A 16,437-nucleotide genomic window follows, 5' to 3' on the forward strand; every position below is an offset into this window, starting at 1 on the left:
GTGTGGCACTAATTTGGCCTTTTCAGTATTCTGCATATTAATTGACAATACAGCCCTCCTCCATTCCCCAGATAAGGGAGAACTGAAATAGAATGGACAGCCAATCAAGTCACAGAATACTGAAAGGATCAACAGAAAAGAAATGTTGCTCTAATCAGGAGCATACACAAGGCACTGAAATTATTTTCTCCCATACTAATGACTAAGATAGAGACAGTAATCATGAAAGATACCACCTGAATCCTTGAAGGTGGCAGTTACCAAAGTATAGCAATGGTCCCTAAAAGTGAGAACTAAGTATTCCTTTTTTTTTTTCTTCTGGTAAGAAGAATAAAACTGCATTCTCACTTTTAACTTTTAAAACAATGCATTTTATCAGAGTCTGCAACAAGTCTTGTCTTAAATTTTTTGTAGTAATCTGTGGCATGCACACAAAATGCGTCCTCTAGTTGAGAATGTACAGATCACTGCAGAAACTTCTCATTTCAATACATTTTCTATTAGTTGCCTTCTTTTGTTAAATTATCACTTTGGTGAGAACTAACATCAGCTGCTTAAATAATGCATTCAAACCTGCTTTCAGAAGCTACTGTTTTCATTTGAGTGGGCATTTCTCCTAAGGATGAATGTGAGATTCTTTTCCAAGAAGGTAATATAATTTACCATCATTTAAAGTTCAGTTGAATGTTTTGAATCATTTTCATAGCAATAGTGATATAATTGAAAATTCAAAAGAGCAAAGATTATGCCATCATGGATATTTGTAACAAAGAATGAATAGCTGTCCCTTAAATAAACTAAGCCAATCTATCCAACAAGACCAGGCCTTTTCTACATTTTCTGCAGCAGTACAGTACTGGAACAAATATTAAACACACTAAATATTGTGCATCATAAGTTTCCATGCTTATTACACGCAGCGTAACAGATCCTAGGCATCTTCATATCTTTTAAGAGAAAACCTTATTCCAATAAATTTAGATGTTTTGTCTGCTAATTAGGGAATAAGCCCAAATCATTCCCATGGTCTTTTCCTGCATTAAAGCTTCAGAGAAAAACATTAAGTTATCAAAGTTCAAAATTACCCCCAAAACAGCTAAAGGATGCTTTAAATTTTTGGCAAAACATTTCTATTACAGAAAACAATGCAATAGAAAAATATGCTAATTTTATTCAGTAATTCTTAGTAAGAACAATAGCATTTGTTAAGTAACTGGTAACATATCTCCTTTCATCTGAAAAGTTATATTGTTGCCCAATCAGCAATAAGATTTATGCCCTGAGGTGTCTTTGTCTTCTGGGTCTTCCACATAGTGTAGTAGATTTACAGCCTCATGGATAAATACATACATAGTAAAATGCCTACGGAGATTTGAATGAGAACGTTGGAAAAACCCAGGACAGAGTTCACAAGCGCGCTGTTCTAAACAAGTTTCCACATCTTGCCCTTAATCCCACTCACTGTAAGCTTTAGAGTTTGAGGTAAGAATCAAAATTCAAAAAGTCAAAAATGACAATAAGAGTATCACTCAAGTATAGCCTTGGGGGCTACTTCAGTATTGTTTTAAGATGATTACCAGTCTTAATCCCTTTAGTGTTGGATGTTAAATTCTACTGCCTTTTTTAAAATATTTAATGACTTGCTAATGTAAGCCTCCATCTAGAACAATCAAATAGTATGTCATTTATTCAAATATACAGTGGCTCTAATGTGCCAGCAAACTCCCACGTCAAAACAGACAACTTTAAAAAATGTTCGCCTGAGTCAGGAGCTCTACTTCCTAAATTAGCACAAGAGTGTCACCTTGATAGACCATGAACAACAAAACCATTTATAATAAGCCCAGCTTCCCCCTAGAGTGGACAGCCTGGGTCGTGCATCTGTAGGAGCTCTAATTATCCCACACAGATCAGAGAGCTCTTGGGAACACTCAGACTTCCACAGCCTGTCACCTCAAACACGATCATCTGATAAATAATCACTTACCAATCTCTCTCGAGATCTGAGTGAAGGCCTCCACACCACTCTCTCCATAGTTACCCTCAGAAGCCAGCGTCGACACGTAATTCCACCCCAGGGCCGTCACAATGTCCACCATGGCTTGCGCTTGGTAGGAGTCAGGGGGGACCACCCGGGAGAAGAAGTCATACCTGGTGTTATCACTTAGCTCTGGGGCGGTGGATGCATAGCTGATTTGAGGTATCTGCAAAACAGATGACAGGTCATTTCCACCCATGAGGACTCTTGTCAAATGATGGACTGTTGCACAAGAGATTAAACAGTCAAAGCTATACCAGAAACCTAGACAGAGCAGCCTGCAGCCAAGATAAGATTTCATCACCATCAATTGCATTAGAAAGTAGGTTATATAGGTCTGTGGGCTCACTTTCTTTCAAAGCGCATTTCTAAACAAGAGGGCTTCCCTGGTGGCCCAGTGGTCAAGAATCTGCCGGCAATGAGGAGACATGGGTTTGATCCCTGGGTGGGCAAGATCCCCTGGAGAAGGGAACAGCAACCCTTCAGTAGCAAAAGAGTCAGACATGACTGAGCAACTAAAAAACAACAACAAAACAGAAAGAATTTAGTTTTGATTCAGTCCCCATTGTTTCAGAAGCCAAAGCAAAACATTTGTGCTTTTGGTTGTTGTTGCTCTTCTTATTCTGTACATGATAACTTCTGGTGAAGAAATGAGGCAGAAATGAACAAGAAATGTACACACACACCCCAGAAAAGGTCACCTCTAAAATCGTCTTTGGCTTCAGAATATAAAGGCTACATAATGATGAGTAGAGCATTTAATACAAGACTATTTTTTTACACTTGATACCATTTTAGTACTATTATATTTTGGGTAAATTATTTTAAATATATACCTTTGCAAATCTAGTCAGTGCTTATTAATATAATCACTGAGTACCACAATAAGATTTGGGAACAGCTAACCATGTATCTTTTAATTAAAATGTCTTTCCAGGCTTCCATCCTCAAAAAAAAAAAAAAAAAAAATCACAAAACAGGAATCCATATCAAAAATTTCTTTAGGATAAGAGACTATTTTCTGACATAAACAGGGTGAATTGCTAGAAGATATTCGAAATTAGAGATATGTTGTTTCTCCTAAATAACTTCAAGCTGAGTAGCAAAATAACTGCATGCCATAAATTTACCCCAAAGAGGTTTGAAATGCAATATTCACTCCTATATACAAATGAAGAGTCTTATTCTATCTATGAGAAGTGCTAGGACAGAAGAACACAGGGATGTTAAAGAAGTATGCCAGAGGGACATGCAGGCTAGGCCAAGCACAGAAGATGCAGGAAATCCAGCAAAAACATGGGGAAAGACATTTCAGCCACAGGAAACAGCATGTCCAAAGGCAGAGTCAAGAAAGGATATGTGTTGCAGCGTTTCTCATGGTGGGAAAGCGAAATATCAAGGGAGGAGCATCAAGAAGTATAACTTCAGAGCTAGACAGAAACCAGAGGATGAAGGGTTACTCAGGTATGACAAGGAGTGTGGACTTTATCACCAAGGTCATGAGAAAGCACAGCATGATTGTAACCAAGGGAGTGGCACAACAGAAATTTTGTTTTAGAAAGATCACATTGGCAGCAGTGGGAAGAGTAGAAACCCTCACATTTCAGGGTCCACCTAGGTAGCCCCATGCCCCAGAATTCTGACTTAGTATGTCTAGACATCTAGGAATCTTCATTTTAATATGTCCTCCAGAAAGTGGACCCATAATTCAGAGACACACTGAATTAAAGGGAAGACATAAGAAGTTGCCTACTAGTTCCAGTTAGAAAACTACTATAGAAATCTACGTAAGAAAGTATAAAAACAGAACTAAGGCAGTCGTAGGTGGCAAAAAAGGAAGGGTGTAGAACCTGTGAGTATCTAAAAGACCACGAAAGGTGTAGGAAAAAATGGGAAATGACTCTCAGTTCTATGGCTTTGCTATCTGAGTAGATGATGTTTGATATTGTCGAAGGTAGAAGAACAAGAGGAGATTTGGAAGACAAAAATGATGAGTTCAGTTTTTGACTTGTTTCTTCTGAGGTTCCTGTGAGATAAATGAAAGCAACTAAAAAGTGGGCAACATTATTGTGGCATCTGGAGTTTAAGAGATGTGAACTTCATCTGTGATGTGAAAATCCAGAGGTCAGAATGACTCTACGATGCCCTAACTCAGGATGCTTGGTTGAAGATGCAGGTCTGACTCATACATAAAACTGTTAACTCTGCTGTCCATCAGATCTTGCAGGTAACGTCAGGGCTCTGATATTCAATGGGCTGCCATTTCATCTTCCTGCACAGAGCTACACACTCTGGGAACCGTCCATCACCTGCCACCCCCTGACCAGACAATCCCCAATCCACAAGGAGGTTACAACTTTCCTCTTGACATCTTGAAAAAGCCCTCAACATCTGTATCCAGATCTTTTGTAGGTCTAGAGAGTCCTCCTCCATTTTTGGTGGCCAGTGAAGTGACACTGAACATCCTAAGGTATAAAAGCCTCCTTACCCAGAAGACTGTGCTTGGAGCTCTCCAGGGTGCTGGAGAACTTGTTTGGCTTCTGAGTAACCTGCATCTATCTATATCACCTACAACAATGATTTAGTCTATTACACACCCAATTCTTCCGGGTCCTGTCCTCCTAGTAGGACCTTACTAACTTGCCTGTTAATATTGTGGGATCATGAAAACCAGTCTTGACTGTCTCCTTTTTGTTCCTTTGCATTCTCTGCCAGATATACCAGTCACCTCTTGATAGATTGTCCCCTTGATTAGGCTGTGTTCCTTTGTAGTATATAAATACTTAGCAAGGACATCCATCCAAATCTCTAACCACACACCAAATCTTGCCCTTCTTGGTTGTTTCTAGAGGACCTGGGAAAGAGATAATGGATGATTCAGTGAGGTCTACCCTTTGCTAGAGATCTTTCCCAAAGATCAAGAGCCTGTGTGTTTCTATCTTCTAGTGAAAAAGATCCAACAGCCTGACCCTCACTTTGGAAGGAATTCTGTGTGTGTGTTTGTGTGTGTGTGTGTGTATGCACACACAAGTGTAGGAGGGAACGGGGAGCATTCTATAGCAAATTCCATAGTGCTATACCATTACATTGGCCTATCTGGATATATAATAATCCTCCTACTTCCTCAGCTACTCAGAGTCCAGCAGTAAAATGCCCTACACAATCCACACCCTGCCTATAATAATGAGCCACCCCTTTCTAAAAATGAGCACAAAGTGTGAAAATTGAGTGTTTGAAACCAAAACTAATTATCTCAAATTACTACCTTCAGTCAGTCACTTTCAGGGCTGTTTAATTAGCAGTCAGCATCATGTTTAGGATTAATTAAACAGGTGTAAAGGGTATATAAAATAAAAGTGCAGATAAGAAATGGTTGTTTGCATAATTAGGCAAAGGACTTTCTCCCCAAAGTCTGAAAGAATTTTCTCTTTGCTGATCAATGTGCAGAAAAGTAATGTGAGAGTATATGTTTGTATTTTCATTCGTTCAATTCATGCTATGTCTCAGCCTATAAGAAGGCATCTTGAATACTGATCATATTTCAAGACATCTTTTCAAGTTGTCATGGGGTAACATCTCATTTTTACTTTATTGTGGCCGACCACTAAGCACTGGCTCATGAAGCAATTTAATTTCTGTGTTGGCATCCTCAATATTTCCAAAGCCTCAAATTAAACCCCTACTGGCAACTGAAGTGGGAATTTTTTTTAACCTGGGATATTTTTTTTTCCTACACTGAATCCATTCTAACTAATCCTTTCACTCTGGATATTTCAGTTTCCAGAAACAGAACAACAAAAAATGTGGTGAGAGAGGCATAGAAGAAAAAGAGGGAAATGAGAGGGGAAAGGAGAGTGTACTAAGAAAACAAGTGTGGAAACCATTCTGCATCAGTTCATCCTTTTCAAGACGTACATCCCTTGTAAGCCTTTCCATTTGCCCATTCAAAGGGTAATATCCCAACTCATCAAACTGGCTCCTGAAGCCCTGGGATCAGACACTGTCCCATCCTCCTTCCCAGCTTTATGCCTTCACTGTCATCCCTGATGATGCCTGCAATCCTGCCCATGATGCTTCTGTGAAGAGAGACACCTTCACCTTCTGCACAGATGGAACATCCAGTTTAAAAGTTGGCGATTAATCTATACACACTACCATGTATAAAACAGACAACCAGCAAGGACCTACTGTATATCACAGAGAAATTACTCAATATTCTATAATGAGCTATAATGGGGAAATAATCTAAAAAAAAAAGAAAAGAATGAATGTACGGGTATGTATAACTGACTCACTTGCTGTACACCTGAAACTAACACAATGCTGTAAATCAACTGTACTTCAACCATCATTCTGCCCATCCATCCATCCCCTCCTTCCAGGAAGCCTTCTCTCAGGCAGATCTGCCTTTTGCTGTCCCTCATCCCACAGTCTCCATCATCTGCCATAAGAACCACAATCGTGTGCTAGCTTAGGAGTCCCGCAGAGACAAAGTCTCTGTGTTCAATGAATGTTTGAAAGCAATTCCTTACTCAAAAACTGTGGCAGGGATTTTGATATAGCTTCTTCCCAACAGCCCCCTACCTGACATTCCACCAAAATACCATGCAGGCTCTTCATTTGTCCTTCTTGATCCTTCTCTATCCTGCTGTATGTTCTAGGAGGTTGCTTTGTGACTGTCTCACCTGGGCTCCCTAGCCTCAGGTTTTCAGTCAAATTTACTCAGTGGGAGGCATCTCCAAGAGGTAGGAAGGCAGGAGAAGACAGCAGTCAGAGCATTGATGCCTCCATCTCTTTCCCTCACCCTGACTTGGTGTTTCTCGACCTGAGTCCTCACCGGCCTCTGAGGCCCTCCCCAGGTTCCTGTGATGAGTCACTGCCCTTGGACCTCCAGTCTTCCCACAGTTGCTAGTTCCTAAGCATGCTCCATCTTGAGTTGGGGCCTTTACCTGTGCCCACACCTTATAAACGGTCCTTTTATTAACCTCTCTTCTATTATCCCATGAGTGTGCTGGAAGCCTATCAGTCCACCCACTCTTCCAGGTCTCTGGGGAAGGGACACCCACTGCCCTGCCTTCCCAAACTCAGCCCTGACATAACCTGCTAACCTTTCTCCATCCACTTCCCCTCCCAACCTCTTCCACCACCGGTCTTACAGGATGTTTTCCTTCCCTTTCTCTTTCAGTGCCTTAAGGCATCCAACTGCATCATTTTTAAACACCTGTCTTTTTGTCTTTTTTCCTCTCTTATTTTCCTTGTGCTGAGGTTTCATAAGAATATGATGTGTGCTTAAAATAAGGCCATATATCCATTACCCCATTAAAGCATATTTGAGGCAATTAATTGTACAACTCAAAATACCCATGACCATACCCCTCTTTTAAAACTGGTTAAAGTTTCTGTATAACATAAGGAGCTCAGCTTGGTGCTCTGTGATGACCTAGATGGGTGAGATGGGGTGGGAGTTGGAGGGAGGCTCAAGAGGGAGGGGATATATGTATATTTATGGCTGATTCACATTGTTGTATGGCAGAAACCAATACAACATTTTAAAGCAATTATCCACCAAATTAAAAAACAATTAGCTTCCACTTTTTTGATAATGTTTTTGTCTCCACTATATTACACTTCCGCTCAGAAAGAAGAGATCTCCACCCCAACCTCACTCCTCTTGGGGAGTTCCAGAGTATTGTCTCCTCCCTAGACCTCTATCTCTTATTTATTCTCCCCAAAGGGGAGGAGAATCTGAACGAGAGGTCAGAGTTCTAAGTTTACTGGGCAAGAGTGGATCACCCTCTGCCTTCATTTTCAACATACCCCCACAGAGCCCAGGCTTAGGCAGAAGCAGGTCCCAAGGATAAGCTGTAGTGCGGGAGAAGGAGGCACCATTCTGAACTCAAGTCCACGCTGAATTCTTTCCAATTCTGTTCTTACAGACAGACATGCATCTGGGAAGTTATCTGGTGTTTGCCCAGCTGTGACTAAAACCAATTACTTGATCCACATTTAGCTAGATAGTTTGTGAATCTTGGACCGACATACTCTAATATAATCCAAAAGTTTAACATAGATCTCAAGGAGGCAAAACTTCTATTTCAAAAGAAATTCATGTATAGTTTCTTAGATATTTTGCTAAAAATAGCAAACATATATTTTTTTTTCTCTTTAAATAGAAGTTAGCAGATATTACTGTCCTCTAGTGTCTGTTTTCTACTTCTTGCAGATAGAAGCCCAAATTCTTATGTACGACTTGGCCACTTAGAAGAAAACTACATTTCCCAGCCTTCTTTGCAGATATAATCTTTAGTATAGTGGTGAGTACAACTTCTGAAAATGTATCCTTAAAGGGAAAGAGCAGTTCTTTCTCATGCCCTGCCCCTTCCTCCTGCTGGCCAGAATTTGGACATAATCAAATGTTCAATTAGCCATCTCAGGCCATCACCTAGGGATGGTAAAACAAAACAGCATACCCCAACCTAGTCCAATCCACTGTGATATCTGATTTCTAAAACCACCTGATTATGCTCTTACTACTTCCATTCCTGCCCTTCTCAAATCCATTCTACACAAACAACCAAACTGATCTTTTTAAAAAATCAGATAATATAAAAATTTTGCTGAAAGCCCTTCATTTTCCCCAGTGAAATTCAACTAAAGCCTAAGCCTCTATTCACAGGATCCATGACTCAACCTCTGACCTCCTTTTCCCCTCTCTCACTTGACTCACTAGATTCTTTTCTGTTCCCTGGCCCAGCCAAGCCCTATTTCTTCCCCAAGCCTCATGCCCATTGCTTCCTACACCTTCTAGACAGGGTTGAGAATGAGTACAGCTTCCTCAGATGGTCTGTGCCTCTCCCTATTGAAGTCAGTGAATCTAATTCCACATGACTGGCAGAGTGAGACGGGATGTTACTGAGATATAAAGGGGCCAAGAGGCTTTTGCTGCTAAGTCGCTTCAGTCGTGTCCGACTCTGTGCAACCCCATAGACGGCAGCTCACCAGGCTCCCCCATCCCTGGGATTCTCCAGGCAAGAACACTGGAGTGGGTTGCCATTTCCTTCTCCAATGCATGAAAGTGAAAAGAGAAAGTGAAGTTGCTCGGTCCTGTCTGACTCTTCGCGACCCCATAGACTGCAGCCTACTAGGCTCCTCTGTCCATGGAATTTTCCAGGCAAGAGTACTGGAGTGGGGTGCCATTGCCTTCTCCAAGAGGCTTTTAGGCACCATATATACTCTTTCACAGCACAAGAAGATGGCAATTTCCCTTCAGGTGCCTTTTAAATGTTCCCTGCTGTTTGCACATTAAAATACTATGGTAAGTTTTAAACTTTCTGTGACTGCTGAAAATGACATGTATCCCACATGCGTTTCCCCCAGTTTCTGGCTTGCCAAAGATCCACTAGGATGCCAAGACACCCCTAACAAGCAATGAGTCCTAAAGCACACTCAGGGGAAGTCCCCCAGGATCACAGGAAATGTAAGTCTTCCTGCAAGAAACTCACATACATCTGAGAACAGATTTGCAGACAGAAGACAATTTAAGACCTGAGTCACCCACATCTTCACCATCAATTACCAACAAGGTTTTTGTGCTTTTTCATCTCTACAACCAACCTCATCCATTGATTGTCAACCTTAGTGGTGGAGGAAGTTGGTGGCGTGTGTTATTAATGCCATTCAATAGTGTCATTGGTTTTCTCCAGTGAAAGATCAGCTTGAAGCTGTGCTCTTCCTCAGGGGGTAGTGCTTGCCTGGGCACTTCTTCAGTGATGCTGCTCTTAGGAACAGCCGCCATCGCTATGACAGCTTCCTGCCACCTGGTCTTGGGATGGTTTGTTGCTGCTGCAGAACCCGGTCCAGAAAAGCATAATGATTATAGCCATCAACTTTGTCTTTTCAGACTTGACTGCCCTCTGGTACTAAAACTACTAGTTGCTTGTGGCAAAACATGAGCATATAATCAGAAATTGGATAAAAATCAGGAGTCAGAGCTAGAAGTTCAGTTCAGTGTTGACCTTCCCCTCCTCATGCTGCCCTGAGCTTTCATGTGCCTCTCAGCTTCATGAAAATGAAATGAGAGGGAAAAGGAGAAAGAAATGTGGAGCCTACACATGGAGAAATAAAGAAGAAGGATGACTATCCTGAGTTTGTTTTTAAAACTCTATTACCCTCCCAAACTAGGACCTGCTCAAAGAAATCTTGCCCACACAATGGATAGAGAGCAAGCTTCCTATTTGTACAAGTTAATGCCAAATGTGAAATGAGTCCATGACTATCTTCTCAACTGAATCTTCACCACTGATTCAGAAAAGGACACTAGCTGTTGTGCTCTGATGCATGGTGTGTGTGTGTGTATGTGTGTTTGTGCTCAGTCATGTCTGACTCTTTGCAACCCCATGGACTGTAGCCTACCAGGTTCCTCTGTCCATGGGATTCTCCAGGCAAAAATACAGGAGTAGGTTGCCATTTTCTTCTCCAGGGGATCTTTTCAATCCAGGAATTAAACCTGTGTCTCCTGTATTAGCAGGTGGATTCTTTACCACTGAGCCACCTGGGAAACCCTTGATGCATGGTGGGGCTTAGAAATAGAAAAGGAGAGGCAGTCTTTTGAAATGGGAAATTGTGGAGGCCACGGAGAGAGAGAATGATTTCATTGTGGTGTGATGTTATCCACCTGCCCAACATCAGCTCATTCAGAGTGAGCAAAATCTATCCACACTTGCACACTAAAAGGGCCTGTGGTCAGTCAACACAGCTGAGTATAGAGAGATGGTTCATACCCTTGTAGTCACGACTGTAATTCTGTTATGAGCCAGGATACAGACCTTACCTCTCATAACACCCATAACCAAGCCAACCAGAGAAGAAAGAGACAATTCATTCTCATTATTAGATAAAGAATTCAAATATGGTTTCCTGCTGATGCTGAATCTGAAATTTCAGAGGCAAATATGAAGACCAAGTAACAAGAGGCACACTTTCTTTAAAACATGAAGAATGCATTTTTGTACATATGTGTACACCTGAGAGTAGACATATGCTTTACACAATGTCATATCTTGGTTTTCGTAATTCACTTGGATATATTCTACTGAGTTTTGTGTGCATGCTAAGGTCGCCTCAGTCGTGTCCAATCTTTGTGACCCTTTGGGCCATAGCCCATCAGGTTCCTCTGTCCATGGGATTCTCCAGGCAAGAACACTGCCGTGGGTTGCCATTCCCTTCTCCAGGGGATCGTCCCAATCCAGAGGTCAAACCCACATCTCTTGCATCCCCTGCACTGGCAGGCAGGTTCTTTACCACTAGCACCACATTTTAAAGGGTGCATTTACCAAGGGTACTGTATGAGTACTTTTTCAAGGGTACTGTATGAGTCTTGGAAGTGAAGGAAACAAAGAGTACCCTTGAATTTGGGTAATTTAGGGAGGTTAATAAGGGGGCTATTTCCAAGGCAGAGGCAATTTAGAGGGAAAACAGTGGAAAGCCATAATCCAGTAAAGTCAGAAGAAGGCAGCTACTACCCTTGTACCAGAGGAGGGAGCAGTTATAGAAGCCAGAAGGAGTCACAGACAGATGCCATCTGAGAGGAGCAGTGACCTCTCCCCTAATCCCTGGAGGGGAGGGACACAACCAGCCCCTAGCAACCCCACAGGGAGGGAGCCAGGAAATTATATCCTGAACTCTCTACCCTTCCTGACTTCCTGCTGGCTCTCCCCTTGACTGAATCCACTAGAAACCAAGGAGTCAAAGAACCAGTTGACATTGTCTGGACAGAGTTGCCTCCTAGGAGAGAGAAGAGACCGAACAAGAGAGAAGGTGGATGGGCTAGGCAAGCAGAAGCTATCCATCCCCAGTCTCATTCATCATTGAACCACAGACATTTTAAATAAATTGACGAATGGTGCTGCAGATATGCAGTTTCCTGTGTTATATTCCATTTTTTTTTTTAATTTTCAAATACTTTTGGCAGATCATCTGCATTAGGACATTTTGGTTTGGCTACTGGGAATTCCAACCCTAAAACTAGGCTAATTAAGTTAGCATTATCTTTTGAAAAATAAGTAAGGCTCTGTTTTGTTTTGTTTTTTTAAACAAAAAGAATTGTAATGTTTTTAATCAAATTGGTAATGACATTTGACTTCTCACCTGTTTATTTAAAATGAAAGATAAGCAATCCACAAACATGAAAGAATTTACATACAAACAACCATAATTATATCCTATAAGATTAATAAACTTTTATTTTACATCTGCTAATTACTTTTTACAATGAGAAAGCACAGCAGCTCCTAGGGGAAAGAGTGATTATAATCTATCAAGTCACTAGTAGTGTGGAAATTTTTAAGCCTAACTATCCTGCATATATTCATTCAACAGTTCTAAGAGCAAATTAGATTTAAAACCTTCACTTTGGGGGGAAGGGACTTTAACATTCCAACTAATTCTATAGTTCCTCTAGTTTATGGTTTCTCCCGATCTTCAATTTTCCCTTATTAAAAAAAAAAAAAGTGAACACCATATTTTTTTTCTAATTTTCGCACATTTCAGCATGCTGTGATTTTTAGAAAATGATAATCAGTGCATGTGCAGTATCACACACAAATTAAAAAGGTTAATTCAATACACACACTTTTTCTGGTTAGTGGTTAAATTAAATTTAATGTCTTTTTAATGGTTACTTTTTGATTAATTCAGTCAACAAATTAGCTCCCACTATGTGCCAGACTCCATGACAGGCTCTGGGGAGAGGGCTGTAAACAACACATGGTCGCCCCGCCCCCATGGAGCATATGGTCAGATGGAAAAGACAGGCATTAAGTAAACAATCACCCAAACAAATATTTAACTGCAACTGTAATAATGCCTGTGAAAAAGAAGTAGGGGCTGCTAAGAGTAACGGAGTAACTCATCTGGAGGGAGTGGGGTAGGGAGGTGTTGGGCAGACTTCCCTAAAGAAATGACATTAAGCTGACACATGAAAAATGAGGGAGAAAAGGAAATGAACACTGAACACTGTCCACAGATTGCCTCTCACTTCAGCCCTCCTTCAGATGCGTAAACCACCCAATTTGGACAAGCTAGGAGGATGGGCAGTCGACTGACAGGTACTTCATTTTAGAAACCCGCCACAGGCAGAATAATATTAAATCAAAGACCACCGCCCCCCCATGCTTTTTACACAGACTATTTTTAACGAATATATGTCTAACTGGGGTTCTCATATCAGAACTATTTGAGAAAGTCACTAATTATCGGCAGGAAATTGCATTATGTTCTCATAGATCCTCAGGTGTGTAGGGGTCCAGAATGAATAAACAAAGGAATGGATAGGTGGACGAAGAAAGAATGACCGAATCCAGCAGAAACTAAACCCATAGAACAGAAACAATTTTAACACAAGAACCCAGAAAAATAAATAAATGTATACTTAATATTACTTACAAGCTCAAATATATGTTTACTTAGGAAAGTTTTTAAAAGGTGATGGAAAACTAAAGAGGGAACTCTCTTTATTTTTACTCAGGCAGTGAAGGCTTTGGGATAGGATTGCAAAAGACATGAGAAGCAGGTTAGAACTGACCAGGTAAGACTTTTTTTTTTTTTTTTTTTTGCTTCCAATATATATTTTCAACACCTCTCAGGAGGAGAAAAGAGAAGTAAATGGCTCTGTCCACTTCTGAAAATTCTGCTCAGTCCAGGATTCCAGAGTAAAAGATGCTTCTCTGATATCTTCTCAACAGTTTTCAAGCAGTTTGGGATTTCAAAATGATATCTATCTGTGTGTGTGTGCTTGCTAAGCCTCTAAGTATTCTTTTAAACAAAACAATTTTGCAATGAGTTCCTTAGGACAGTGAAAATTTTCCCTAAAGAGGTTTTCTTACATGAGTACAAAAAAATGATCAATTATGGCTTGTTATATTAGAAAAACTGAAACAATGGGATGGCACTTTCTTAACATCATTTGCTAAATCACTTATAAATTTAACTCTTTCCCCGCACTCATTCTCCTCACTGCTGACTTCACACCATCACCTAGCATTTAATTTTCCTCTTCTGCTGATTTCCTTGCTGTGCAATCGCCACTGTGGTTCAATTCCCCCACCCCACCTTCCCCCAAGCATGTCAGCACTTGAACATTAAAAAATAAAAAGCTAGTAATTATAACCAACAAATTGAAGTCAATAAAACTTAAGCTAGAAAATATTTCATTTAGACTGGCATTATGCTACTCCATAATACATGATTTGAATCTTAAAAATAATGCCCGGTGTTGATAAGGACATTTGTCTATGCAAATAAATTTCTCAGATGATAATTTCTTGGATTTTCAGTGATTATCCATCTTGACTGATATTATGGTATCTGACTGATCCTTTATCCCCCACCTGGCATCCTTCAAGGACTGATTCTGAACATTAAATACCACTAGAAATTTTCATTTCCTTGATATTGTTTAAACGGGTGAGCTCATATTACAAGAGGGTACAGATGAGGTTAGAGGTCTTAGAGATCCATTTACAAAGGAGGAAAAAAAAACACTCTGTGTCCAAAAACGACAGCCAACTTCATAAATGACCATCACTGGATAATAGGAAAAGTAGAAAAATAATATAAATGACTTAGATTTCACTCTTCCACTCCACACTGGAGAATATGTCAAGCCCACACTCCTCTGACAAACATCATTTCATCATCTTAGTGTCCAAAAGGGCATCATGTTAATTCTCCCCAAAGTGGACTGATTAGCCTTTCTGCCCATCTCTGCCCCATCACAGTTTTTTTTTGTTTTTTTTTGAGAAGCCCAGCTCACTGCTCCTGATCAACCTCCTTTAGTGTCAGATCCCATCTGCACACCTAACATGAAACATTATGTATCCATGTATTTGTGTTCATATGTTTGATTGGTTTTGTCACCATTTCTTTAACATGTTATATTGACCAAGAACTATGCTATGTGTCCAGTCCCCATTTACAGAGGAGAAAACAGATATGAAGAAGTTAAGTAACCTTTCTTAGACTGAACAATTTGTGAATGGCAGAATGGGATTCAAATCCAGGCAGCCTGACTCTCAGCTCATCTCGTAAACACCTCTTTAATGTGGACCATTTTTTAAGTCTTTCTTGAATTTATTACAATATTGTTTCTGTTTTATGCTTTGATTTTTGGGCTGAGAAGCAAGTGGGATCTTAGTTCCCTGATAAGGGATCAAACCTGCACCCCTTGTGCTGGAATGTGGAATCTTAACCACTTAACCAGAGAGTCCTCTTGAGAGTCCTTTGGACTACAAAGAAATCAAACCAGTCAATCCTAAAGGAAATCAACTCTGAGTATTCACTGGAAGGACTAACGCTGAAGCTGAAGCTCCAATCCTTTGGCCACCCGATGCAAAGAGCCAACTCATTGGGAAAGACTGAAGGCAAAAGAAGAAGGGAGTGGCAAAGGATGAGGTGGTTAGACAGCATCACTGAAACAATGGACATAAGTTTGGGCAAACTCCAGGAGATGGTGAAGGACAGGGAAGCCTGGCGTGCTGCAGTCCACGGGATCGCAAAGAGTCAAACACAACTTAGCAACAAAACAACAACAACTTCTTCTAGTCATATACAGGGTCTCTCCGGGTCACATGTCATGGTTCATCTGGAACTTGGACTCCACCAGCCATCATCATATACAGCATCATAGTGAAAAGGAAATACTAACATCAACTATCAGCAAATATTTTCTCCCCCTTTGGTTTCAATCAGTTGCTACAGTCCCTTATGGGATGAGGGCTTTCTAGTCCAGCTGGGTACCAGCTTATTGGTCAGAGACAGTGCTGGCACACAGGGCTTGGAAAGGTTGACGAGCAATCATCCAGGTCCACAAAGGGAGCCAGAAGTAAAAGAGTATCATTGATATCCCAGGGCCAGAGGGAGTGTGTGCAAACATAAGAGGGAGTAGGCAGCAGAGGCAGAGATCACAAAAAGTGGAAGAAAATGAAGGCTACTCCAGGGAGAGAAGACAGTCTTTGATAGAAAAAACATATAAAACAATATGCATAGGATGCTATTTATAATAGCTATGACAAGGAAACAACTTAAATGTCCATCAACAGAGAAATGGATAAAGAAGAGGTAGTACATATATACAATGGAATTTTAGCCATAAAAAGAATGAAATGATGCCATTTGCAGCAACATGGATGAACCTAGAGCCTGCCATACTAAGTGAAGTAAGTCAAGCAGAGAAAGACAAATACATGATATCACTGATATGTAGAATCTTAAAAAATCATACAAATGAACTTGTTTACAAAACATAAACAGACTCACAGACTTCAAAAGCAAGCTTATGGTTACTAAACGGGAAAGGTGGGGGGAGGGCTAAATTAGGAGTTTGGGATTAACATATACACACT

The 16,437-nt window shown here is 40.6% G+C and overlaps 1 protein-coding gene across 5 annotated transcripts in view; it reads right to left on the minus strand.

Annotated features, from left to right (window-relative positions):
• The window catches only part of GRM8 (glutamate metabotropic receptor 8), an 865,522-nt gene that overhangs the window by 711,274 nt on the left and 137,811 nt on the right, over nt 1-16,437 (minus strand). For all 5 annotated transcript variants that reach the window (XM_044946845.2, XM_025291464.3, XM_025291463.3 and 2 more), the window contains one exon: nt 1,988-2,204. In XM_044946845.2, the coding sequence (XP_044802780.1) occupies nt 1,988-2,204 (217 nt within the window). The remainder of the gene's footprint in view (nt 1-1,987; nt 2,205-16,437) is intronic.

The sequence above is a fragment of the Bubalus bubalis genome, chromosome 8 (genome assembly GCF_019923935.1).
Source record: "Bubalus bubalis isolate 160015118507 breed Murrah chromosome 8, NDDB_SH_1, whole genome shotgun sequence".
Taxonomy (NCBI): Eukaryota; Metazoa; Chordata; class Mammalia; order Artiodactyla; family Bovidae; genus Bubalus; species Bubalus bubalis.